The sequence below is a fragment of the Vidua macroura genome, chromosome 14 (genome assembly GCF_024509145.1).
Source record: "Vidua macroura isolate BioBank_ID:100142 chromosome 14, ASM2450914v1, whole genome shotgun sequence".
Taxonomy (NCBI): domain Eukaryota; kingdom Metazoa; phylum Chordata; class Aves; order Passeriformes; family Viduidae; genus Vidua; species Vidua macroura.
This window is the reverse complement of record NC_071584.1, coordinates 11,486,739-11,513,338: the sequence shown is the minus strand read 5'-3', so window position 1 is coordinate 11,513,338 and position 26,600 is coordinate 11,486,739. Positions and strand designations below refer to the sequence as shown.

The window sequence follows — 26,600 nt, the reverse complement described above, 5'->3', positions numbered from 1 at the left end:
ACGTGTGCGTTGCGGTCGCGGGGCGCGGAGTCCCGCGCGTGTGCGTGGGGCGCCGCCGGCCCCGAGTACGGCAGAGGGGCGGGATGTCTGCTCAGAGAAATGGTAAGAACGGTAAATTGTTTGAATAAATAAGTGGTTAAAAAAAGATTTGTATAAAACTGTGACACGTTTAAATGCTCGTTCCAATACAAGCACTTAGGACAAACAGTTGTATGGATGTTGTATTCCGCGTGTCACCCCTAATGCATGTGCCTATTTTATTACATCGCTTGTCTCCATTAATTTTCCGCAAGTTGCTCTATGTTCCCTTCAGTTGCTAATTTGGATATTAGGGTTGAAATACTCCATTTGGTTGGGTAGCACATGTTTTTAGTCTTTCCAGACATTTCTCTTTCCTCTCAAGTCACCTACGTTCTCAGTCTCGTACACACTTCCTCCTCTACAGTAGTGTAAATTGTTTCACAAATACGATGAAACTTCAGCAAACGGGGAAATTGAAATAAAATCTAAAGGTGAGGCCTCAGTGCCCCTGTGGCAGTTTCGGTACCAGCGCTGCTGTGTTTGCTGCCTTGTGCTCTGTTCTCCGCTCTGAACTGAAATGTGCAGCTTGCACGTTATATATATATATATATATATATATATATATATATATATATATATATATATATATAGGTGTAACAGCTTTCCACTTGCAAAATAGCTCTGATCAGAAAGTCTAGCATTTCAGCAAGTCTACATAACTCTGCCTGAGATTGGGAATAGTGTTTCAATTACCATTCTCAGCCAGTTCCTGCAAGCTGTATATTGTGCAGAATGCTGCTTATGAACAACGCCTACTACAAGGGGATCCCTTACAGCCCCTAAACTCTGCACTAACACAAGGAGTAAAGGAGGCAGATTCTCTGCTTCTCATATTTTAAATTAGATACAGACCACATTCCAGGCATACCATATGCAGTGTAATAGAAATACTTTATTTCTGATAGATTATTTTAAAAATAAAAATTCAATAAATATATTGGAAATATATGTGTGGATGATAAGAGGCACAGAATTGCAGGCCTAAGGTATAACATGAGAGGGTGTTATAAGCAAATGCAAGAAGTCTATTTAGAAGATCAGCCTAAGAATCACATAGACAGAAAACAAGAATCTAGCAAAATGTATTAGGTGCAAGGATGTATGTAGGAATAGCTATGTAAGGTCTGAATGTAAAATGTGAGATTTTGCCTTCATGATGAGGAGGAAGAGACAGAAATGGAGAAATGCAGTAGAATAAAGCCATCAAGTCATTGCAGGACCAACAGGTTAAATCCCAAGTTTACTTAAGGAATTTAAACCACTTCTTTATTGAAGTATATTAATAACAGACTGGGATAGGCTGAAAATAAAATAGTCCATGCAATGCAGAAATACACATGACAGAACCAGTTTTAAAATCTACTCTGAGAAGAGTCTGATTCCACAGTATTTCTATGGTACTATAAAAAACATTTAGTGGTAGGATTTATATAAAATATATTCTCCTTAATTAACATGCATTATATATATGACATATAAGCTCTAAAACATAGACATTGCATTTTGTATTGCATAAAGTAATGTAGGCAAAGCAAAATATTTTTAAAATAAATATGTATCAATTCCTTCTCAGAATAATATATTTTTGACACAGAGTAGTCTGTTCCAGACTATAAAGTCATATCCAGTTTTGACTTATCCTTGCTTTTGTGGTGGACATCTCTAGATAGAGAAATGTCTTTCTCAGTACCACCTGATGTTAGCTGAATTGTGAGGAATTCCTAGGTTAAAAAATAAGACTTATATTTCAGTTCTATAAAACAGCCTTTATAGTTTATTCTTCATCTTTTCATGAGGCTTTTGTGTGCTAGAAAAAGCATTTTGGGCATCCTAAGATTCGTATAAATAAGTCAGAGAACCTTGTTAAAAGCCAGGACAATTTTGTGTTTCTTTCTGTTATTTCAACAGGTTGACATTTACCTTTCTGAATAATGGAATAAAATAAAATTTTGAAAAGAAGGAAGAATGATGCCTGCAAAGGCAGGATATGTCACAGCACAGTCTTAAGTCACCTACTGTGCTTCCTGCCTGAATAAAGAAGTACTCTGAAGGCTTTGTCCCAGCTACATTAAAGGAAATGCCTGTGTCACCACTATGGTAACAGCTGGATAGCAGCAGGAAGTTATTTAACTGAACAGTAAATACGAGGTTTTCAAGGGTGTAGTACATTATCCAGCAAATATGTAGCTAGAAAAATATCAGTGGTAATTGGATCTTACAAAAATGTATTTATTCTTGGTTTTCTAAATAAATACTACAGACATCCATTGGGAGAGCTGGAAGTGTACAAAAGCAAAAGAAATAAAACATCCAACAGTTCTTTTCCTCTGTATTAACCAGTTCCATGGAATTCATGTGACAAGGCACAACTTTATTATCTGCTCTGAGGGTTAAACAATTGAGTGCTTTACTTTTTCTGCACTTAAGAAATTACTTTTTGGAATAATTTTTTTTATTAATTTGCTTTAAGAATTAATCTTAATCATTCTAAATTCCCTTTTTTTTTTTTTTTTAACAGTAATTGTTTCATGATTGCTCCTGTTCTTTTTCTGTAGACATTTCCTAAATTCTCACACAAAAAATAAAGGTACAGAGAAGACATGATTTCACATTATTCAGATGATTTCCATTTGGTAAGAGCTGTTTAGGCAAGTAAGAATCCTAAACATTAGCTAATATTGGCTGTTTCCATTCATCTGGACAACTGAAATGAGAAACATTCTTAGGCAGTGATTGTCAAATACATCTTGCAACTTTTTGTTTTTTTCATAGCTGAACTCAGTGTCATTGCATCATCCTGAGCTATAAAATGTCCCAGATTTAATGAAGATCAGTGAATGTGGAGGATCACACCATTATGGAGAGCTTTGCTTGTTTTCAGCTCACCGAAATCAGCATTGTTTCACTCAGAGTTGTTTGCTTTTCTTACCACTTGCCAACACAGGCAAGAGCCAACTGTAGATTTAGGTTCCATTTCCAAACCCAACTGGCCTGGATAGCTTCTGGTCAGGGCTTAACTTGTTGGTTCTGTGTATGTTCATGAAACCTGCTGGTGAATAATGAAAGGCAGAAAGACTAATTAAACTCTTCTGCATAATGCCTGTGAAGAGGGGGCTTTGTTAGAAATGGTGCTGGAAGCAATGCCTGGAGTAATGTGATTGGAGCAGCATTTGGTAGGCAGCAGATCAGTTATTTGCTTGACAGTATGTTTCACTTATTCAATGTGTATTTCTCTCCCATCAGACCATATAGCTCTAAAGAATCCTGTTTGGTTTTTTCTGATTATCATTGACAAGGAAGGACAAAAAGACCCCGCACAAAATCTCTGTTTCAGCAGTAGCTTTGAACAACAGAGAAACTGACAAAAACAGGGAAAAGGATAATTGTTTCTTTAACCACAGTATCACCAAATGGCAAAATGTTAGTGCAGAAGTAGAGGTGTGTAAGACGCTTGCTGCTGGGATTGATTTGAAGAATGAAGACAAGCTGATCTAACAGACCTTACTCCCAGCCTGTACTGGAACCATTGCATTGAAAATTCCTGCTTGCCTGCTCTGAAGAATGATGGCACGATAAAAAACTAATAAATTAATTAAGCAACATTTTGTCTTCCATTGCCTTCCTTGAAAATGCCACATCAAGGTCAATTACTGGAGTCTCAAGATAAGAGTATGTAAAGTGTGAAAATACAAAAAAAAAAAAAAAAAAATCTATGGATTTTGCATATTTTGCAAGCTGAGCTGTGACAATATCACTGGCAGTGTAATTTGGAGTCTTGTAGTGCTTTCTAAGTCCACTAATGCAGAAAGGCAGAGTACAACTTGTAAAGCAGATATTCCTGGGCTCACAGCTCATCATTCAGTCATTGATCTAAAAGCTGGATATTCTTCAGCATGGCTCTTTATCATTACACCTCTTGAATTACACATATCCCACAGAAAATGGGATGACTTATTGCGCTCTGGTGACAAAATCACTTTTGGAACTTTAGCCTGTAATGAGCCTGTGGTCACACACACAAAGGGTTCATTGTATCAGCTCCCTGGCAGTCTGTCCAGTGTTGGAGAGCCAGGCAGCCCATGCTGATGTCCCAGCAGCTCTGCAGCTTACAGTTTGTCCTTCTGCCCCTCTCCTCTGGCCTGGGTGCAGAGAAGCTCCAGGTGGCTGGAACCTCTGGGGAGGGTTGGCTGGGTGCTGGTGATGCAGGAAGTGTAGGAAGCCAACATTTGCAAACAGTCACTACTTATCAGTGGGTGGGCAGTACCTGCAGCGTGCCAGAGCTATAGGTGTGGCTGTTAGTGAAATTGGCAGGCAGTTATCCCATAGCAGATATAAACTTCCTGCTGGTTTATTGTGAGGGGTTAACAGTATTAGTGCATTGATAATGAGACAATATGAAAGTTTGAAGGTAAAACCTGAATTTGGTAAATCAGGCTCTTACCAACATGGTCCACACCTTGTTTGGGTTGTGTACCCCAGATACCAAGGATGTTAAAATGAAAGTGTGTCTGTGGCTAATGATAATCATGTCAGAGAAATTCTGAACCCCTATGTAAACTCGGGGTTTGAAGACTGTTAAGAATCAAAGAAGCTATTTATGGAACTCTCCCTCAGGATTCCTCATTCTTGATTCTAGTGTGGAAAGCAGTCTGGGGCACCTTGTCCATTGCTCTCTGTTCTGCTGCTGCATCTCTTTCTGAGAGTTTGCGTGAGTTCAAGGTCAGAGGATCCTTAATTAAATATATCTGCCTTTGATATGTGAAGAATATATTTTTTAAGCTTCTACTGCAATATAAAACATTTAATAAGCTTACTCTGCTAAGATTTGGATGGTCATGTTGAGTTGCCCACATATATAAGAACTCTCGGACATCATCAACAGGATGTGGGGATAATTAATGACCAAAGTGATCAGTTAAAGGGACATGTTTGTTAACCACAGCATTCCTCTTTGCTCCTCTCTGTCTTTTTTCTCTTGTCAGGGCATACCTATGGAAACATGCAGGGAATAGGCAAGCATTGCCTTAAACTTGCCATTTTTCTTCTTATTGTATCAGACTTACATAGTACCTGTGTGCCAGAGCTAATATTCCAGCACAAAGGAATTATGAATAGAAAACCATGTATGCAGTCATATGTCACATGCTTGCTAAGTCCAAAGTCCCGGCTCTAGATAATTATTTCTTGCATTAATCAGTTCAAACAGAACTAAGATAAATCACTAGTTGCATTTCCATCTTCATTTGGCATTTATCTTAGCTCATCTGCTCAGTGGATTGTGAAAGAATGTAAACAGTTTGTCTCTGATTTGACATCACACAGAAGTGAACTTCAAAGTAGTTTCAGCAGCAGCATACTAAGTCATCAAAGAATGATTTGGTGTTTACATGTTTAGATGTAACTTTCCCACAGGGAAAAGTTATTATCAAGTTCAGTACTGTTGCCATTATTTGATGGTTTTAGTTTTAATGAGAAGGTATTTTATTGCACTGTGTGACAACAATGGATTTGGGAGTTATAGGAATGTTTGTCCTGCATAAGTTTTCATTGCTGAAGTTGAAAAGACTCATCAGGTTTTTTCAGCTTTTCCTGTTTCTGTACTATAATTATGCCTCTATTTTTCTCAAACTTCCCTTCAGACTCCTCCACTGCCTTCATGAAAATGTAACAAGAATGACGTTTATCACCTGCTTGCAACAAAAAGAAAGAAAGAATGTGCTGTAATAGTAAATGCTGTGGATAAAGAGTGTCATACTGTTTTGGAAGAGAGAATTAGATTTGATTTTCTGTGGACCAGCATACAAATGCATGGCTTTCCTATCAAATGACTGAATCTCTTCTTCCAATGGTACTGAAAGCACTGGATATAATTCAAGGGGAAAGGCAGATTTCAGACATCTGTTACTTATTAGTTATTCAATTTTCTATTGTCACATTCATGAGAAAATGTTTCTTGTTAAGTCACCATTTTGTGATTTTTCCGTATTTTATTTTCTTCTTTGCTGCACCTCTGAAATCCCATCTCTGAACTGCATAGGTTTTTCTCACTCCATTCATTAATTTGGTACTAATAGTCCCATTGAGAAGTCAATAAGGTGAGTAGGAAATAAATTACATTAATTTCTTAGGGATTATGTCAACAAACACAGTTTCCCGTATGAACCTCAGTGACTCTTGACCCATTGTTGACTAAACAGTTTGTGTCAAAGAACTGTGTGCTAAGTCCAGTTTATGTTTATCTGACTCAAACAGGTTGAAACTGATTGAAATTTTTAACATGATTGTGCAAAGAAAATTTCAAAGAGACTGTACTTTTGGTATGATCTGACTTTTTCAGTTGTTTTATCTCATATTTTTTGATGGAAGTGTTTTCAGGAGGCAATCTAATCCAAGCTCCTGCAGGGGTGAGAGCTTTTCGATTTAAATTTTTATCATAGTTCTTGATTTAGACATCAAAACCTGAAAGTGGGTCTTTGCTAAACCACTTTGTGACCTCTGAAAACAATGTGCTTCATTTGGACAAATATCAAACCTCAGTAGAGCAAAGGCCTTTGTGAAAATCACTGCTAATGAATGTATTAATAATGTGGTATGACAAGGACTTAGGATATTAAATATTCATGTTCACATTGCAATGTTAAGGTGCAAACCTCTTATTGTGCCAAAGATTCTTAAATAAATAATCTTGGCTTTGGACTCATGTGGAACAAGTTTAGATGGATGTGACTCAGTACTGCAGTAGAGCTGTTTATTTCTTATAGGCTCAGCATCACCACTGTGCTGCATCACTAAATACTGTGTTCTAGATTGCAGGTCATTCTTTTCTGAACAAAGAGCAAGTGGTATGTAGAATTGCATCCTAAGTTATTGAATATTGTTGTTGATTACTGAATAACCATTATATGTTTTTTCTAATCAATCAAAATGAGTTTGTTACTATTCCATTACTTACCTTATACTATAGTTACTTGTAATAACTACAAGCTTTGAATCAAACTGTGGTCTCAGTAGGTGCTGGACAACAAAGTGAGAAGCAATCCTTATTCAAAAGGGCTTTCAGTGTAAAAGCCCTGGAATCATTCTAATATATTGTATAATTACATTGCTTCTCCTGAAATTGTCCACACTATCTGCCACAAGTCTTTGGAGATAAATGATCTGAAAACAGTGAGTTGCTACTGATGACATGCACAAGGGGAAAACCAAAAAAGTTTGAGAACATTATTCCAAGTAGCTGAGTTGTCCCTAGGATAGCAGGAAGCAGATCCCCAACATACGACCAAGTACCCTGGCTACGTTAAATGTGCTGGGTCAGCAACGAGGTCGCCTGAGATTTTAAAAAAGAGAAAAAGGTTAAAGCAGTATTTTCATGTTCAGGACCATCTTAGTCTTAGCCGTGAGAATGATTAGATGATTTTTGGCTACAGCTACCAAAGAAAATAGTCTGATTTGGAAAATTCAAGTCTCAAAAAAATTATGGTTTAACAGATTTAAATCGTAACAAGCTGTAATTCTGCGGGGACAAGAGGTGAGAGCAAGGAGAGCGTTGGGATGAGCATTTTCCAGACATGAAACCGTCTGGAGAAGATGGTGTGACATGAAGGGGCTGCTGGAGGTGCTGAGGGAGGAGAGGCGAGGCAGGCACGGAGCCGGGAGCGGTGGGAAGTGAAGCAGCGAACGGACGGAGGAACGGAAGGAGCCGAAGAGTGGGGCCCAGAGGGCCGAGGAGACTGAGAGGGTGTGGCGGCTGAGGGGGATGAGAAGGGGGGCAGTGGGGACCGAAGGGGCTGAGGGGGATGAGAAGGGGGGCCGTGGGGACCGAAGGGGCTGAGGGGGATGAGAAGGGGGCAGTGGGGACCGAAGGGGCTGAGGGGGATGAGAAGGGGGGCCGTGGGGACCGAAGGGGCTGGGGGGGATGAGAAGAAGGGGGCAGTGGGGACCGAAGGGGCTGGGGGAGATGAGAAGGGGGGCAGTGGGGACCGAAGGGGCTGAGGGGGGTGAGAAGGGGGCAGTGGGGACCGAAGGGGCTGAGGGGGATGAGAAGGGGGCAGTGGGGACCGAAGGGGCTGAGGGGCACGAGGGGCGCTCCTGAGGGGCCGCGGCGCCGTTCTGCGTTTCCTCCCGCTGCCGCCACGCGCCGCCCTCCGCCGGCGGGAGCCCGCCCGCCGCGCCCCCACCGCCCCGCCACCGCCCCGCCAGGGGGCGCTGCTCGTTCCCGGGCGGCGCTGGGCCTGCCGGGAGCCGCCATCTTCTCGGAGAGCGGTGCCGAGAGCGGCTCCGGCGCCGAGGACCGGACGAGACGGGATGCGCCCGGTGAGTGCCCGCGGCAGCGGCGGGACCGGGGCGGTGGCAGGTCTCGGAGGCGGGCCGGGCTCCCCGGCTGCCCGCGCCGGGGGCTCTGGCTGCTCCGCGCGGCTCGGCGGGGCTCTCCGCGTGCGGCGCGGGGCTCGGTCCCTCGGCTCTGCCCCCGCCCCCGCGGCGGTGCCGGCCATGCCGAGGGCCGCTGCGGCCGCCGCTGCCCCCGGCCGCTGAGGCGTTGCCATGGGGACGGGCGCGCCGCCGCCTGCGGGAGCGGCCGGGCCGGGCCGGGCCGGGGCTGCCCCGGCGGAGCGCGGAGCCTGTCCCGAGCCGTGCCCCGGCTCGAACCCTCCATGCTGCTCTTTGCGAAAGTGGGTGAAAAATTTTCTATGCTAATAAGCGCTTCTGTGGTCTCTGTGGTTCTTTTGACGTATTTGAATATTATCTCTCCTTGCCCACTCTTTTATTATTTTATTTTTTATTAGGCCCATCACTGTTTAGAACTGTTTCTTGTTAATAGAAATGCAGTTTTGTTCGATTACAACAGTTATTAAGAATTCTATAGGGACAAGTTCACTCAAAGTAATTTTTTCAGTGGTAATTTAAGTTGAAGCACTTCTCTTTTGCACAATGTCTATGATCGTATGTTTATATATTTCTCTCTAACAGTAAGTGTATTTCTGCTTCTGTACTACTTGTCTGATGCATCTGTCTTACTGCTGAAAGCCCTGTAAATGGGTGTAAGTATGCATTTTGATTTGGGTCATTTTTGCACTGTTTTTAATCTGTATTTGCAGCACTACTTTCATTATCACTTTACTGCTACAGTCTTAAATTGCAATTTTAATGCAAATACTTCGTGTAGCTAACAGGGAGAATTTAGTTTCCTAAATGAATATATAGAAACTACAAGATCTTACAGTAGACCAATTTTGAAGGAAAAGCAACCAACTGCATGAAAAAACCCTCTTTTACCTTTTTGCCAAATACCTTTTTTTTGATCTAATGCCTGGACAAAGAGCAGTAGGATACAGATTTATTTAACTACTTTATCCTGAAGTAAATCACCACGTAACAGAGAAGACAACAGTGAAGTATTGTCTCTAAGAAAGCAAGGTTATGTGTGATGGATTGGCTGGTTAACCTTTTATTTGGATCTTTTTAATTTTCTTAACTGCTTCCTTTTGCTATCTACTTGACTGGTTTGCAGTTTTCTTTGAGGTCCTTAAAGAATCCCAACTACTTCCTGTTGTGAAAAGCTTGGCACCTACAGCACCGGCCAAGAAGGGCAAAGGAATAAGTTAATGATTGTTCTGCATCTCCTCTGACCTTGTCCTTTGCAGTCAGCAGCAAAAGTGAAAGAATGCTGATGAGGATGGCTGGTTGTGGGTTTTTTTGACTGCTCCCACTGATACAAAACAGACTTGCATTTGTTACCAGAAAAGTAAGGAAATATGTGTTCATATCTCAATTTTAGAAGTATGAAAATGGATTTCATTTCAAGCTGTGTGTACCTGTGATAGGACTTCTCTCTGTTACTGTCCTCCCAAGGTGGGTGGTACAGCTGCAGGGAGATGAAGAGTTCCAGAAATCCAGTGTATAATCAGATATGGAATTTCCTAGGAGAGAGAAGTCTGGATCATGGATTAATTGTCTGCTTTGCATTCTTTCTCCTTTTTGCTGCCCCCTAGTTTTTAATTCCAGGATTTTGTTTTGTTGTCTTTGGATGTTAAGGAGTATGCCCAATTTATGTCCCTTACTAGTTTTAGTAAAACATCTGTCTACATTTCAGAGTTTCCCTGACCTCAGACTCTTTCAGCTTTAGATTATATTTTAATTTGGATTTCTTAGCCAAGGGAGAGAATTTTTAAATGGTTTTTTTTGGTCATAGCTTTGAAGTTGTGGCTTCATAAACAATGCTGAAGGTTATGTAAAAGAGGTTTCTAACCTCTTTTTTTTTTTTTATTTTTTTTCCCTACCAACAGGAATGTAAATATTGGAATTTGTTCTAAAGATTGGTGGAAAACAGCAATGAAATCAGTATCTGCTTTGATTAATCCATTGCTATGCTTGGTCTGATTGGATACTAATTCCTTAGGGAAAACTGTTGTAAGTACCTTTTGTATTGTTTTGTTTAACAGGGTACAGTCCTTTGCTGCTTTTTATTTTTCATAGCATGGGGTCTTTTTTACGGAGTTCTAATCCAAAATATTCTGAACATGATGATTTAAAGGCAGGCTCAAGAAACCACAAGATTTTTAAACATGAAAAATACAGCTATGTGTGAAGACTGAAAGGCTGTTAAGATGAAGAAGGCATGGTGCAAGGCTTGAATTGATTGTCGCTCCTGTCATGTAAAATGAAGCTGCACATGTCTTGCATTGTCCTTCTCCTTCAACGATTTGGAGAGTTTCTTATTAACTTAAAAGGCAAGCAGAGTATTCTCAACAGGAGCAACTTTCTTTTTTTTTTTTTTTGTAAAATATTAGAATTAGTTCCCAAGTCATCCCCATTTTCTGACAAAGCTAAAACTAAAATATAAAGGATAATCCAAGAGAAATTTCCAAGTTTACAAGATGATGAGGGATGTGTGTGTATAAGTACACACAGTTTCTATATGGATCTATATGTATGTGTATATGCAGATTGTTCCCATTCTTTAACAGCGAAGCATTCCTGCCGGGACGCAGAAGGTACCGGGCTGCTGTTCTCGCTCAGCCTGCGGCTGAGTGACTGCGAGCCGGGAACGCCCTCGCCAGTGCCTCAGGCAGGAGGTGCCGGTCCGGTGCTTTTCCAGCTTTGCCTGAGTACAGAAGATTCAGCAGTTTTGCTGTGGCATGACTCATGTTGCTGTAGCTGAAGTTTCTTATCATAATATCTTCCTGATGAAAAACGCCCTCTTTTTCCATATTTTTCTTCAACTAGAAGTTTAAATTATTTGTGAAAGAAGGAGGTAGCACTAAAAGCTGAAGCTCAGCTCATCAGGAAAGATAGTGCATCTCAGGGCACTGCAGATTTTGATAGGCATTTTTTACTACTGGCTGTTATTTTTAATAACCCCTGTTGACTCAGTGGGGTTTTTTTTTGTTTCTTAGCCACAAGAGCAGTATCTTACTTGGGCTACAGCATGCCAGTTTTTCCTATAGAAGCTGGTATTTAGTCCTTCCTTCTCATACATACAGCTAAAGTTCTGATGACATTTAACTTGGAAATTCTCAAAAAGGATTTTCTTTCTCTGCCCTTAGCAGCCATGAAGCCATTTTTTTTTTTTTTTTTTGTTTATTTCTCTATTCCATACCCATATGACTTCTTCATGGAGAAAATAGTTCTCAAAATGGTATGTTTCTGTTCGCCTGGTTATGTCCATTTTGAAGACAGGGAGAGCATGAAAGTCTTTGTGAGTTAAGTTAAAAATTAGGAGGATGTAATAACCTGCTATAACCTTGAGCAACTGACTGACTTCCTGTGATGACAAACCCTGATGTGAGGCTAAATAGGACCTGTTGGAAGAACAGACAAATAAAGCTGAGCTGATAGGGTTATGTAAGCTTTGGCACTGAATCAGGAGGCATTCTGTAGATACATACCCTCTTTCTAAAATAAATCAAAAATATCTAAACAGAACTTTTTTTAAAAGTGGCTATTGATAATTAGATATAAATATGCTGAAATTTGAAAACACTGTTTAAATAGATCATGTTTGTGGTCCTTTTAATCTTTATAAGTAGGTTTTTAGTTAGCAGCATGCACCTTCCTTGATCTAATTGCAGCTGAGCAAGCAGAAACTGAAGTTCATGGAAGTGACATATGCATAGTCTGTGTGTCAGCTGGTACAGTATGTTCTGTTTGATATTTACTTGGGGCACTACTCACATTTCAAAATTCAGTCAACAATAAACACTAGCACCCTTTGGTCAGGATCATGAGGCTGTGCAAGTAGATTTCTGACTTGGAGGTTACTGCCATGCTAGTCATGTAAAAGAGTTAAAAATAACTCCTTATAGTGCCAATCCAGTTTGGGGTTAAGGATGGAAATAATCACATCTAGTAAAATATACTTGAAAGGGAAAAGTGAGTTTTGTACTTTTCCTTTGAACTTTTCAAATCTAGGTAATATGATCATGTCGTATTTTTGCATAAAATCAATACCTGTTAATATTTTTAAAGCTGAATTAAACATGTTTTGCAGAACCCCAATGTACAATTTTGCATTTTGAATAAGTTAACATTTTTGCTATATATTTTTGTCTCTACTTTTTCTTCTGAAACATAATCAGTAGGCTATATAAATTGGTCATTCAGGTTGAAAGAGGGTGGTGTCTTGTGGCAAATAGCCTTCAGATGTTCAAAAGCAGGATTAAACTTGGCTTAGCTTCTGGAAGCCTTTCAGGCTAAAATAGACAGTGTTTACTCACTGTATAAAAATATATATAATGCTTCAATAATAGTTAAAATATCTGGGTTTTATAAGTGAAGATGTTCTTTAACATTTCTGGAGCTTCTGCCTTTAATTCACATGTGGTTAATTAAAACCTATGCAAAATGGCTTCATTAATTTCAGTATACTTTAAGTATACTCTGACCTCATGTTGGCTACTGTTACATATTGTAAAGTCTTGTGTGCCCATCTTAGGTGGCAGATTTTTGTGAATTTATGTTTCTTTGCTGTAAATTATTCAAAAATTTATCCTCACCCATTATTCTGTAACAGTTAATATCTGTCTGAGTGCTGTTATGATGCCAGATATTGTTCTAGATCATTATTCCAACTAACTGGAGTTAGGCAACTGCTAAAAAACATGTGCAGAAGCAGTCTTCTTAAGCTAGCTGTAATTTTACACTTTGAGTAGTTGCTTTTAACAGTTGTTTGAAAAAGGAATAATTGAACGTGATACTTTATTTAAAGTAGTACTAATGTTGTATATAAAACAGTACTTACACATGCAAGGAGTTTCCCTCAATGCTTGATAAAGATGTTTCTCATGGATAAAACTGTAGTGAAATGTAAACCAGCCATGTTTTGAGGGGCTGTTGTAAGGAAAGGGCTTCATGGTGTGGCTGGAGCATTGTTAAACCTTGCCTCTTCCTGGGAGGGACTGGCCCTGCTTCTGTCATTGCAGTAGTTAGATGAGGCTTTTAGAATGATAGTTGAACCTTTCTGCTCCAAGTGATCATGATTAAATTATGTGGTTGTTATAATTTGAAAACGCTAGTTCATATTAAAGAATTGATCTGCTGTGATTGTACCTTCTGTGTCAGTATTTATTGCTGTCTTGGTATGTGCTTTTCATACTGTTTTGATTGTGAGGATTGACTCCAGAGAATCCAAATGTGGCAAATATTTTCATTATCACCATGGAGAGGGTATAATTTCTTTTTTATTCACCATGTTAACAGAAGGATTTTTGAAGTGTTCATGGCATTGTAGAAAAAACTAATGTTCATAAAACAAAAAATTAAAATGTAAAAAATTTAAGCAGGAACTATTTTTTATCACTGTATCTGAACTCATTTCTATATAAATGCAATAGAAATAGAGGTATACTGCTATTCATACAGCAAAAGCCATATACATTTGTTTTGGTTTTTTAATGGACAGTGTGAGAAGGAATCTTTGAAGGATGTGAGGTAGGCTTTGTGTGTGTTCTTGTAGAAAGTCTTTCAGGCATGCAGACAAGAAAATTACTGTGCAGCTAACTGGTTTTGAGTAATACCAATTCTTTCATGGATGCAGTGTAGTAGTGATAGATGCTTAAGGTCACTTAAGATCTTTACAGGAACAGTTCTAGAGGCCTTAAAGCAAGGTTTTATAAGGAAATAAACATGAGCAATAAACATAAGAGCTTTTAAGATTTCATTATAAAAAACCAATTGTTTTCAATATATATATATTTATATAAAAATACATGTTTTATGTCAACTTTCATATTACTAAATATAATTACTGGTTTGGGTTTCTTTGCCCTTCAAAGTCGAAACAAGCATATAGGTCAGATTTGTAGGTCAGTCAATGCAATTTATTCAGATGCTATTTTTGAATTTGCTAAGCTAAAACAGAAAGCCACAGTATAATTTGTAGTGTTATTACATTAGTCATGAACTGACAGACAGAAGGAATTAAGGCTGGTGCTCAGAGGTCTTGTATGCATGATTACATGAAGCACCCATGCCAGGTGTCTGACATCACATTTTCTTCACCTGCTCATTGCCTAATTATCTTTGTCATCTTGGCAGAGGGTGCAGCAATCCTGCAATACATAGGCATTTTAATTTCCCCCTCCCCTTTTTGAACCCTAAAAAAGGTTTTGTAGAAGCTAAATCTGATGTTATAGAAGTAATCATTGCATTGACATTAGAGAATGTAAAATCAATATTAATGCAGGTCTTGAGGAAGCTATATTTTTGTGTGCTGGCCTATCTTATACAGACTGGAAATAGATATATTTCAGGATTCTTATAGAAAATGGAGAAGAAGTACAGTTAAGTACATACTTGTTCAGTTGTTCAATTAAGTACATACTCTGTTCTTCCTTACATGCCTTTCTTTTTGCTAATTACTAAACTATTACTGCTTTGTGCTAAGAAGTTTATTTGGGCAGTCTCATAATCTAATTTACCACTTTAAGATGTGTATCAGCAATAGCCAAGACTTTTTAAGTTAATAGTATCACTGCACTTGTCTGGACAAGAGATTAATGTTTACTGTGCTTTGACTTCATCCGTGTTGGGATGAAGGTGATGGCTCTGTCAATTTGTGCTTCTTGCACAGGACCTGCTGTAGCCAAGTTGCTTTGTTCCATGAGCAGCAAAGGTGGGGCTTGTTTGACTGCTCTTAGCACCCTTCTGGCACGGAAGGGACATGAGGCAGAACTGATAGTTGGTACTCACCCTGGAAAAATATAGGCAGGGGTAGGAATGTGTGACAAGTGCTAAGAAGAATGACATTCCTTCAGGTAGGGAAGGGAGGAAAAACTGGGGTGATGGCAGAGGTACAGGAATTTTTGTAGATGGTGTAGGCAGGGTGTGGAAAAGTGGAAGCAGTATGCTGGACATGAACACTAGTGCTGGGTAGTCCCAAAACACTGATCTTAAAAGCAATGCCCAGCACTTTGGTAAAATGCCCCCGTGCAATATCTGATGTTTATTTCATAAGATATTTTGCTAAAATATAAATCGAGGTGTGTCTTTACAATATAAGACAAGTAAAAAAGCTTTTTTCTTTTTGATGACGGTTTTACCAGTTGCTGCCCACCTGTAATGAGCATGGAGGTCATGGCCTTCATATGAGGATAATATATAGTTGTGTTTGAGAATTGAGCTCTAAAATCTTGCAACTGTGGTCTGGCTCAGATCAGTATTTTAAAATTAGTAACTTTGTATTTCAGGTTCAGAAGCCTTTTGGCAGGGTTTTGGCCAGAACTTTATTAAAGTATTTTGTTGATTTCATTCTTGCAATCATTGTTAAGAAATAGAGCATGCTTTTAAAGCTATAAACCTGTGTGTTCTCCAGGAAAATGTTTACAGGCTTCTAAGACATCTTGATCTTTCTGCTTTTCTTTACAAATTTTTTATTATTTTGGTTTTAATACCTTGGTCTTTGCCTCTATGTGGCAGGTAATGCAGGCAAGGGTGAAATGGGGGAGAAGAGGAGGAGTTATTTTAATACATAAAGGATGGTAGTTGAATTTAGCCAGCTTCCAGGGGTGTATATGGGTATGATCTATCCTTCTGTCTGGGAAATTAAAACATATGTTCTTTGTTTAGGAAATCTAAAGGGGAGCCCTGCCTGTGAAGAGATGACGTGTAATGTCCCACAGAGCTCGGAAGCTTGTGCCTCTGCAGACACTGACGGTGCCCAGGAATGGGCGCAGGAGTGTGACCGACGGGGAACTTTTGCTGGATTTCCACAGGGCTGTCCCGTTTCCGTCTTGGCTCTAGCACAAGCTGGCTTTGTTTATACTGGAGAAGGTGACAAAGTGAAGTGCTTCAGTTGCCATACAACTATTGAAGGATGGGTGCCTGGGGATTCTGCAGTTGAGAGACACAAACAGCTTGCCCCCAACTGCAAGTTTATTAATGAATCTGCTTTTCTGGAAAGTGACGTGGATCCTGTTGCCCAGAACTACCAGAACAGAACTGAAAATGGTACCAGCAATTCAGCCCTCCCATGTGCTCTGGATGACCCTGATGTGGAGGCAGATTACCTTTTGAGAACTAGGCAGGTTGTGGATATGTCAGATAGTTTGTATCCTAAAAACCCTGCAATGTGCAGTGAAGAAACGAGGTTAAAGTCTTTTCACAACTGGCCCTTCAATGGCCAATTGACACCACAGGAATTAGCTAATGCTGGATTTTATTATACAGGTGTTGGTGACCAAGTGGCATGTTTTTGTTGTGGTGGAAAATTGAAGAACTGGGAACCCAGTGACAGAGCTTGGTCAGAACACAAGAGGCATTTTCCCAAATGCTTTTTTGTCCTGGGCCGGGATGTAGGAAATGTTTCAAGTGAATCTATTCCTTCTGAGCTTGGCATAAGTGGTCTGAACAATGCACAGCACCCAAGGAATCCCTCTATGGCAAAATATGGAAAACGTTTACAAACATTTTTATCTTGGATATATCCTGTTGACAAAGAGCAACTTGCAGAAGCTGGGTTCTATAGCATAGGTAAGCCAGACCTTGAAATGACTAATACCTTTTACAAAGAAATTGTACATGAGAAAGTGTCTTGTTATGGAAAAAAAACCCCAATTTTTAAAAATTTTATATGGAACAGTTTGCCAGAATCTCTTTACTCTGTAATCTACTTTCTACAGTTCTTATGTAAAATTGCATACATTGTATCATGTCTGTTTACTAGCAAAGCATAGGCTTGATCATAAATTTATTCTTAGCAGTAAAACAACCAAGTTTTTTTTTTCCTGTTAAAACCTTTATAATACATCTTTCCAATGACAATTATCTGAGTTAATAATTTTTAAGAAATGAAGTGCTGTCCTCCAGACCTTAGGTGTAAGGAATGGGCCTGTGGCCTGTACAAAAGCCTGTGAACAAGACAATACAGATTGTGTGCTATTGTACTTAGTTAACATGAGTTTGCATTATCATGGCATGTGGACACCCAAAACCAGCAAATACCACTACTGCCTACTTTATGAAGACAGTGGTACCAGTGGAAGAGCTTTTACTCTTAGACATGTAGTATTTGATTTGGATAAGACACCATCTCTGTGCATTGGTTTCTCAATTAGATGGAATTGCACAGTACCATTAAAGCCCTTTGACATTCCACACTGAGGGATATTGTACAAGTGCAAAGTGTTGCTCTTACTTGGTCACAAGGAAAAGGAGATTATCTGGGATAATTTCTTGCTCTCATCTTACTTGACTTCTCTCTTAGTACGTCTCAGAACTTTATAGTATGATTCTGTTTATTTTACTTGTGGCCATAAATAAAATCTTTGCTATATTCCTGTAACCTATAGATTATAAGTGGGCAATATTTGTACCCACTAGAACTATTTTATTGATTTCTTCTTGGGTTCATAAAAGTACTAAAAGGTCTGTATGGTAGAGTTGCACTAACTGAGCATCAGCTTATCAGACTGAGGGCTCTTCAGGTGACTTATGTGAAAACTGTTCCCTGTGGCCTGAGAAGAATTTAACTCTCTGTGGAAACACTATCCATATCTCCTCTCATTCCAATAAAAACGATATTTAAGCAGTTTCTGGGGCAGTCTTGGATCACAGTAGGCACAGTGCTAGGACAGAGAGGATGCAGTTCTCAGCTGGTTTGGCTATTGCTGGTTAGGGCCTGTTGATCTTAATGGGAAATGGAGGACCACAAAGCCATGTAAGCATCTCTTATTCTTTGTGCCAGACATCTTCAGGCCTTGTTTATCATTGGATTGAGCTCCATGATAACAGATTATTTTCAGCTTTTGTTTTTTTATCTGTATAATTACTTACTAAAATAAAATTCAGGAAACTTGCTTCTCTTATTTTGTATTTCTTTAAGCTCAGTTCTCCCGTGAACATTTGTTTCAAATCATGTGTGTTGTCCTCTGTTAAAATGGAGTTATTTTCAATTGAAATTGTAAATCAGTAAAAGAAATATTTCTTAATGTAACATTTTAGTTGAAAACTTGGTATTATGCCTGCACAAAGTTTGCAACTTTATTCTTGTGTGGTTTCCTCAGGTAATGGTGATCACGTTGTGTGTTTCCACTGTGGTGGAGGATTGCAAGAATGGAAGGAAAATGAAGACCCTTGGGATCAACATGCCAAATGGTTTCCTGGGTAAGGTATCCCTTAGTGCTTTCTTGGTGTGTGTCTGAGTCTTATTTACAGTATATTGCATTTTAATGACAGCATACTAAAAAAGGCTTGAGAAAGTTGATTATGGCTTAACACTGTTTATATTCATGCAAACAATTTTGTCTTATTTATAGCGTTATTAAAGGGAAGATGTCCATGTCTGGATTTAAATGATGCTTGCTTTCCCAGTAAGAAAAATTGTGTAGTTTTGTCAATATGTATCTGAGGGTTTTTATCGTTTTCCAAATGCTACATTGTAATGGTTGTTTTAATAACTTGGAATATGTAAAAGTTTGTAACTTATATCAAGATACAAAATTACTAAACAGCTGCCACAGAGCAAACAAACCTGAAGAAGTGGGTTAGTGGCACGGAATATAAAACATAGTTCTCTCTAATTTGAAAGAATTAAGGATTCCAGACAGTAGTACCTAGTATCAGAAGTAGTTTTTAGAAACTTGCCAATGTTGTCTGAAATCTGTTTTGAAGTTCTGCATGTCAGCCTCAGTGGCAGTGTGTCAGCCTCACAGCAGCTGTCTGTTCCTGAAGGTGAAGTAACTGCTGGAGCTGGAGAACTCTTGTCAAGGAGTTATGGCATTCCCTAAATCTTCTGGTAGGGAAGAGCTCTGCCCAGTGGTTAAGAATGGCTGGAAAATAATGAAAGCAAGCATGGAAAGCACCTGTTTCACCAGTGACTGTTTGCTTTGATTGTGAAAGACTGTAAGAACCAGCATTTTAACATGTTTGTTTTTCATTTGAGTGAGCCTTTACTTTTAGAATTCTGTGTCATAAGCTGTCATGGCCAACAGCTCTTAAGCTTTGTTTTTCACCAAAAATGTCAGAAAGATAAATACTGCTTAAGTGTTTAAGATGTTCTTAGAAATATTACAGCGACATCACAGATGTTGACTAAACATTTAGAGATTTTAAAAGCAGGCAATCTGTATGATGTAGGCAATTAATCAAAGCTTCCATAGTTATGTAAAAAATTTTTGCTGCTAATGCAATTCTATTAAATCAAAATATTCTTATTTTCAGGTGCAGATTTGTGAGCAATGAAAAGGGGATAGAATTTATAAATAATGTTCACTTAAAAGATGGATGTAGGGATTCAACCGTAAGTTTCTTGCTTATTAATAATTTTGTTAAAATAGCAAAAATCAACATAATTTTTGTATGAAGTTACCTTTTAATTACATGCCTATCATTTAATCCACCTGCTGCTACTTTCATTGGCAGAAAGTGAAAGAATTGCAGTATGTTTTGGTTCTGTCAGAGTGTACCCATCTCCCTGTTCTCCATAGCCTGGGTTATGGATCACAGCTGGGGCACCTCTTGAACGTTGTATATTGGATACTGAACAGGTGCCATTTGTTATAGCTTGGGAACCTAAGGTTGATGACAAATAATAGCAGATATGTTTTCTTTTCATTTTGGTAGAACATTGTTAAACTTGTGTGTAGTCACTAAAATGTAAAACTAATAATGTTTTCAAATGCTTTTGTAGACTAAGAATCATGTACATATGGTTATTGCAGAGATAGGTTAAAATTATAACAAAATACTGATCATTTTGTTCAGAGCAGATTAAATAGTTTTAGTCACTAAAATAACTTGAGATCAATTTTTTTTTTATTATTTTGTAACTGTATGCATTTCCTTCTACTTTCTCCAGAATTGTAATTTTGTTTCTTTATATTTTATTTTTAGACAGAAGCTGTTGAAGGGACAATACTTCCTAAAGGTATCTGTTTAAAACAAGCAGCCTCCTCCCATTTTGCAATATCCATATTGGAATGTATAGTGACAGGAATGGTTAATTTTAAAAATAACCCTACTACATTTTAAAATAAAGCACGACAGGCAATTTGTTGGATTATATTCTTCCATTACTTCATTGCTTCCAAAGAACTGAAGAGTGTATTTTATTTCTCTTAGAGGAAATATAATTATAATTTGGTAAATATTGTAAAGTAAAGATTGTGAACCATGGAAGACGTTTGTACAGGACTGAGTTTTATAGCTAGTGAGTGTGCATCAAGTATTGAATTAGTAGTGCTATGGGATGAATGTTAAAGAATACTGAACAGAAACAGCCCTTCTTCATGGGGCAGGAGGAGTTAGTCTGTCCAATGGCAAGCACTGAGCAAGCTGAAGTAGTTTATTATGTCTTCCAGTATTACACATTCCTGCAATGCTTTTCACAAATACCAAGCAATAAAAAGACAAAACAGTCAAAGGGGTAGTAGGAGGGCCAGTCAAGCAGCTTCATCCCAGGGAATGGGAGCTATTGATAGTAAGAGTGGCTATAGAAAACCTGCTTAGATCTCTCCCATACTGCTCATTTATGAGAGTGAAAATAAAAGAACCTTTAAAAAAAAAGTTTTTGTTTTTAAAAATTTAGAAATTTTGCTGTTTGAACAAGGTTGATAAGTAAAAGGAAGGGGATGGTCCAACAAACTGAATAATGGTTTCCCCAAGTAGTGTTGTGTCTTACCATGGATAGACTTGCTTGCTTGTTGGTGGTGCTGTGTTTTGGTTTTATAAATTCAAATTATTTATTGGTTTCTCTCAGCACATGTATGAGTTTTTTTCCTTCTCTGAACTGAATTAAAATTGATGTAATGTTACTTATCCATTGTGACTTTTTGAATGAATGTCATTTAACATTCAGCTACAAAATTTGTGATGGTAGTTATATGAAACAGGTTATTTAATTTGTAGTTGATTTGAACAGCAAATCTAGGAGGATTTCTATAATATAAATAGGTGAGAGGAAACTGGGAAAGGTAAGACAGAAAAAACCCTCAAATCTGCAGTCATACGACTCCTTTGATTACATATTTTTTGCAAATATGTGTCTTAGAGTACTGTAGTCAATACTGTCAGATAATCAGATTCATCCTTCTTAAAGTGTTTTTGTTTTGTTTTTAATTTCTTGTTTTAGATGATCTCTTACAGAATCCTTTGGTACAAAGTGCCATAGCCATGGGTTTCAGTTTGTCTGAGATTAGGAACACCATGGAAAAGAGATTGCAGATGACTGGAGAAAGTCACACATCTGTTGAGGATCTGGTAGCAGACTTAAGTGCTCATAAAGAAAATACAAGGGAAGAAGAACCAAATGAAATCCCAGTTGAGCAAGATGAGCTTATTCAGTTACAAAACCTCTGTGTGTACTTTCATATCAGTTCTTTAGTCTTTGAAATATTTTTTAATGTTATCTGTTTATTCTACCCTCTGATCCCAGTCTTACCTATGGTAAATTTACAGTATTGTAAATTAAAATTAAAGACATTTGATTTGGGACATTCAGAAAAACAGGGTGAACACCCCTGAACAAACAGGGTGTTAAAATATTTGAGTGTAGCAGCATTTATAAATATCATCTCTAAAATAAATAGTATTGGTATCTCAGAGGTGTCAGTCTACTGTGCTTCTGGGAAAGGTTTTACGTGCTAACAAAAAAAGCCAAAATTGTTGTGACAATTATATTTAAAAATAAAAGCAAGAGTAACTGCAAGAATATAGTTATAAGATGAACTATTGATGTTGCAAAATGAAATAGACCCAGGGACACACTGTCATACAGTGGGGGGGGGGCCTTTTATTTTACAGTACATAATTTTGCTTGGGGTAGAAGTATTTTTGTTCTTGGCCAATAAGAGCAAGTGTGCATCTAAATGGTGTTTCTATTCAGTCATTTATATTCCAGCTTTGCTGGGACATGCAAGTCATGCTCAAAAAGCCTTTGTGGTGCACTCTGCAACTAGACCAAACCCAGGAGCTCTAAATCAGGAGACTTGTAATCTAAGACAAGCATATGGCTGAATTTATAGGGAGGGCAAAGACCATCTGGTTGGCATGATAAGCTGAGATCTTACCAACCTACTCATTTTAATAAGATTTTTAATAGGACATTGTGGGGGAAGAAGAACTTGCAGTGCAGCTGGACCTTATTTTGGTGGTTGGCTGTGCAGAGCTTCCCCCAAGTGGCAGGGGAAGGCGTCTGAATTTTGTTATTTTCAAATGGGGCATATTGGAATAATAAAGAACTCATGTACAGTGCCAAACTGACTCTTTCTGTGTTACAGATTTTAAGCTTTTTGAAGTATGGGCATTTTGAAAATGGGGGCAGGGAAGGAAGTCTCATCCTCATTTTCTCATTGGGAAAACTCAGAAAAAGAAATAAAATCCAAATTACTTAACCAGTAACAACGAGCCTTTCTTTCACCTTCTGCTCAAATTTTGGGGAAATTTTGTCAGTGAGAGGTCTGTGGAAAGAATGGTTCCTGATTGAAATATGCATATCCTTAAATTCTATAGGTATTTCAAGCTCTTACAAATACAGATAGATGCACTCCCTGCTTGCATTGGCCTGGGAGATGTAATGGGATAGAAGGGGAAATAAAAAAAGGATTCCATGCTGCAGCTAGGATTCCTCTCTTCTAATTCTTAGATTTTTTTAAGGGTGTGACCTTTAAATCATATGAAGAAAACCTGGTCCTTGTGTGTAAAGAGAAAAAAAATATGAGATTCAATGGTAGTAAGTATGTTAACTTCTTTTTATGTGTCTATTTTCCTTAGACCTCAGTACTGAAGAGAAATTAAGACGTTTGCAGGAAGAAAAGCTCTGTAAAATCTGTATGGCTAAGGACGTGTCAGTTGTCTTCATTCCCTGTGGTCACCTAGTTGCCTGTAAGGAATGTGCTCAATTACTTAATGAATGCCCTCTATGTCGTTCAGATATTATGAAAATACAGGAAATTTTTATGTATTAGTGAAATACACAGCACTATGGATGCAAATGTTTCCTGTTTTATTACTTTAAAAATGTGTAACATAATGTAAAAAATGTAGTTAATTCCAGAATGTAACCATATGGCAGAACTTAGATTTTTCTGCTGTCAAACTCTACACATTTTAACACTTTACAAATTATTTTCCTTAAGTGAATTTTTTGTATGTAAAAATCAATATGTATGAAAGGCAAAGATGTATATTTTGTAGCTTCAGTTCATTGACCTGATACGGGAAAGCCCAAGTAATGTAAACCTTTATTTATGTGATCATTCCTTTGCTTCACTTTGGTAGGACTCTGTATGACTGATGTTTGTGCAAATAGAGTTGTACAAAGAGCCTGTTCTTATATAAAATTTGTAAACAAATTAATTAAAAATATAATTGTAAACATGTATATTGTACCTGATATTTTAGATTTTTAAAAATATTATGTAGGCTAGAAAATAGTCTCTTTTTTTCTGTAACTTTGGTTGTGACATCATTCAGACAATACACATAAACCTGCTGCTGTAACCTTATGGTTACTTCTGCTACTTCGTAGCTTTGTCTGTTTTAATTTAATTCCTGTCTCCCTATCTATTATTTTTCTGGTTCAGATGTATAAATAGTCTTCAGTAGACTGGTTTTAGACATCTGTTTTTCACGAAGATCCATCTTTATATAAAATGTACATTCATTTTACTGATTAAAAGGGAACTTGAGAAATTAAGGAAATTTTATGTACCCTGTGCCCTTCGTGAGAGGAGGCTCATTTTAAATTTGGCCCTTACACAAAAAGATGTTCATTTTGACAATTTTCTTGTTTGTTCTTTTTTTGTAACACAGCATCATCCTAACTGATTTATCTGCTAATACTTTGCACTGCTTCATAACTTATATTTTCAGAGGAGAAGATTAAACTTTATCTCCTAGAAAATGCTTTTTTTATTTCACTAGCAATGTTAGAAATCTTTCATTTTTGTTCATGTCAGTTTGCAGTATTTAAATTTAAAAGTTAAGAACTATTGTAATGAGAGTCACCTTAAAATATTTAAACTATTTTTAGCTGGACTGATCCCCCATTTCTTATTTTGAAAGTATCACAGCTTTGTATTTAAGTACAGCTGTTTTATGATCACTGCTTGATTATGTCACTTCCTTATTTTGTGGCACTACTGATATGTTCTGTGTATATATTTTTGAGTTCTACACACTAAAGTTTAGAATATAGAATATATAGAACATAGTTTTTAATGTTATTAAAGTTTTGAATACACAGAAATGTATTATCTACCTTTTCTATTTTTTTAAATCTGTGCTGTGTAATGGTATGAATATTTAAAATAAAGTGCAACCCAGATGTTTCTTGATCAGTGTATTTGATTCTCACAGTAAAAAAAAATGAGAAGGCTGCTTTCTGTTGCTTTTTGTTTTGTAATTAAATTTATTAATTTAACCTGAGTGTTATTAAGGATTATGAATATATTTTAATTGGAGAGAAAATAAAATCTATTGTTTGTATAGATTAAAGTTTGTTAATTATAAATCTAACATTAGTTTTGCTATTTTTTATGGTTGAATTTGGTCTTGGGAATAGATGATGACTAGAAATTCAAAAGAATTCTGTTTCATTTTGCCTTTCTGTGCCTTTGTGAGGAGTTTAACATTTCAGATAATTCATGCATACAGGGGTTTTTCGGGACAGATAATGCCTGGCAGTCCTGACAGCCTTGTTCTAGCTCCCATTGCTCCTTGCAGGGAGGGTTTTCTGCCCATGTCAAGGGAAATTGAAGGGGGTTGTTGGCCTTGAGCTGGTGTATCTCGCCAGAAATAGCTTGTTTAGTTAAGGCTGCACTCCGCGTGGTGCTGACTTGCTGAAGCAGATGGTTGGTTACCTAAGCTTGACCTGAGTCATGTGAGAGAGGCTGGATCAGCTGGATCCAACTCACAGGCTGCAGAGCCTGGCAAGCGGCTCAAAGTCCTGTCTGCGAAAGAGGGGGACCAAATTTAGCTTAAACTGTTACAAACCCAAATCTCAGCAAGGAGGTGACTTGGGGTGTAAATGTAGTATGTAAATTGTCTGAGAAAAGCTGGGAAGTAGGTCACACACAGAACCTTCTACACTGCAATGGAGAGCAAACACATTGTCCTACGTTGCATGAGTGCTTCATGGTAAAAGCTTGTCAACTTTTAAAAGGTATACACTTATATTTTTAGATACATATCCCTTACTGCAACTTTTTCATTAATATTACAAAAGATACAGCTATATAGCAATTTAAATTGTAATCACTTAGGGACATTAAAGGATTAAAAGCCTTTTAGTGAGATGTCAAAATAAAAATGACAAACTCTGTAGGTTTAGGGTTTAAAAAAAACCCTATAATCAGAGTTCTATTCAGACTAAATGTGAAAAAATAATTAGCATAGTCATCAAATTCTGACAGTTTGAATTAGGAAGACTTTTTTTCAATTTACTCTGATTTTCAGTATCTTAAAGAAACAGAAGAAATTTCATGACCTCTAATACTGGGCTGAGTGTTTAAAGATACAGAAATGAAAGATGCAAATAAATGGAGTGGAAGCACAGAGGCTTTGAAAAGGAGGTTAGCAGCAAGACACAGATGCCCTGGAAGTTGATTTGTATGAGTTTCCTGGGAGCTGTGCAATATGTTCAAGTATCCATATTCAGTAACTTTCTTCTAGTGGCTTCTGTATAGTATCTTTCTTCAGTGTCACTTGTAGTAGCAGAACTGCTTGCTAGTCTGGATACATGAGAGATTTACAAGGGTTTTCAGTGAGATCCTGGAAGTGTGTTGTTTAGAAAGCACGGGAAGTGCATGGCTTATTTAGAAATAGAAGGCTAAAATAAGGAGAACCCAAAGAGTCAATGTTTTTGTTACGCATGGAGCTTTTTCTCACTGCCTTGAGACGTGGGGTCTGAAACACACAGACTTATTCAGCTGATTGCAGCAGCTTCTGCCTCTACAACTTGGAGTTGCCTGGACTTTTTTAAAATTTCTTTTGAGACTTGATCTTAAGCTCATAATACAATAAAAACTTCTTAAATTATTATGGTTTGGAGCTTGGCTGATGATTTGTGGGTGGGGTTTTTGGTGGTT

General features: G+C 38.0%; 1 protein-coding gene across 10 annotated transcripts; it reads left to right on the top strand.

Annotated features, from left to right (window-relative positions):
• Nucleotides 1–7,602: 7,602 nt before the first annotated feature.
• Nucleotides 7,603–25,029, top strand: XIAP (X-linked inhibitor of apoptosis). Of its 10 annotated transcripts, XM_053990631.1 has the most exons (9): nucleotides 8,325–8,394; nucleotides 10,365–10,488; nucleotides 16,144–16,524; nucleotides 16,744–17,046; nucleotides 18,579–18,678; nucleotides 19,735–19,813; nucleotides 20,407–20,440; nucleotides 21,644–21,868; nucleotides 23,284–25,029. In XM_053990631.1, exons 3-9 carry the CDS (start codon nucleotides 16,176–16,178, stop codon nucleotides 23,475–23,477), a joined length of 1,284 nt encoding a protein of 427 aa, XP_053846606.1. In that variant the 5' UTR covers nucleotides 8,325–8,394; nucleotides 10,365–10,488; nucleotides 16,144–16,175; the 3' UTR covers nucleotides 23,478–25,029. The 10 variants fall into 10 exon arrangements, with proteins under 10 accessions (XP_053846605.1, XP_053846606.1, XP_053846604.1 ...); XM_053990629.1 differs by having other exon boundaries at nucleotides 10,365–10,485; nucleotides 16,144–17,046; XM_053990624.1 differs by having other exon boundaries at nucleotides 16,144–17,046.
• The last annotated feature ends 1,571 nt before the right edge of the window (nucleotides 25,030–26,600 follow it).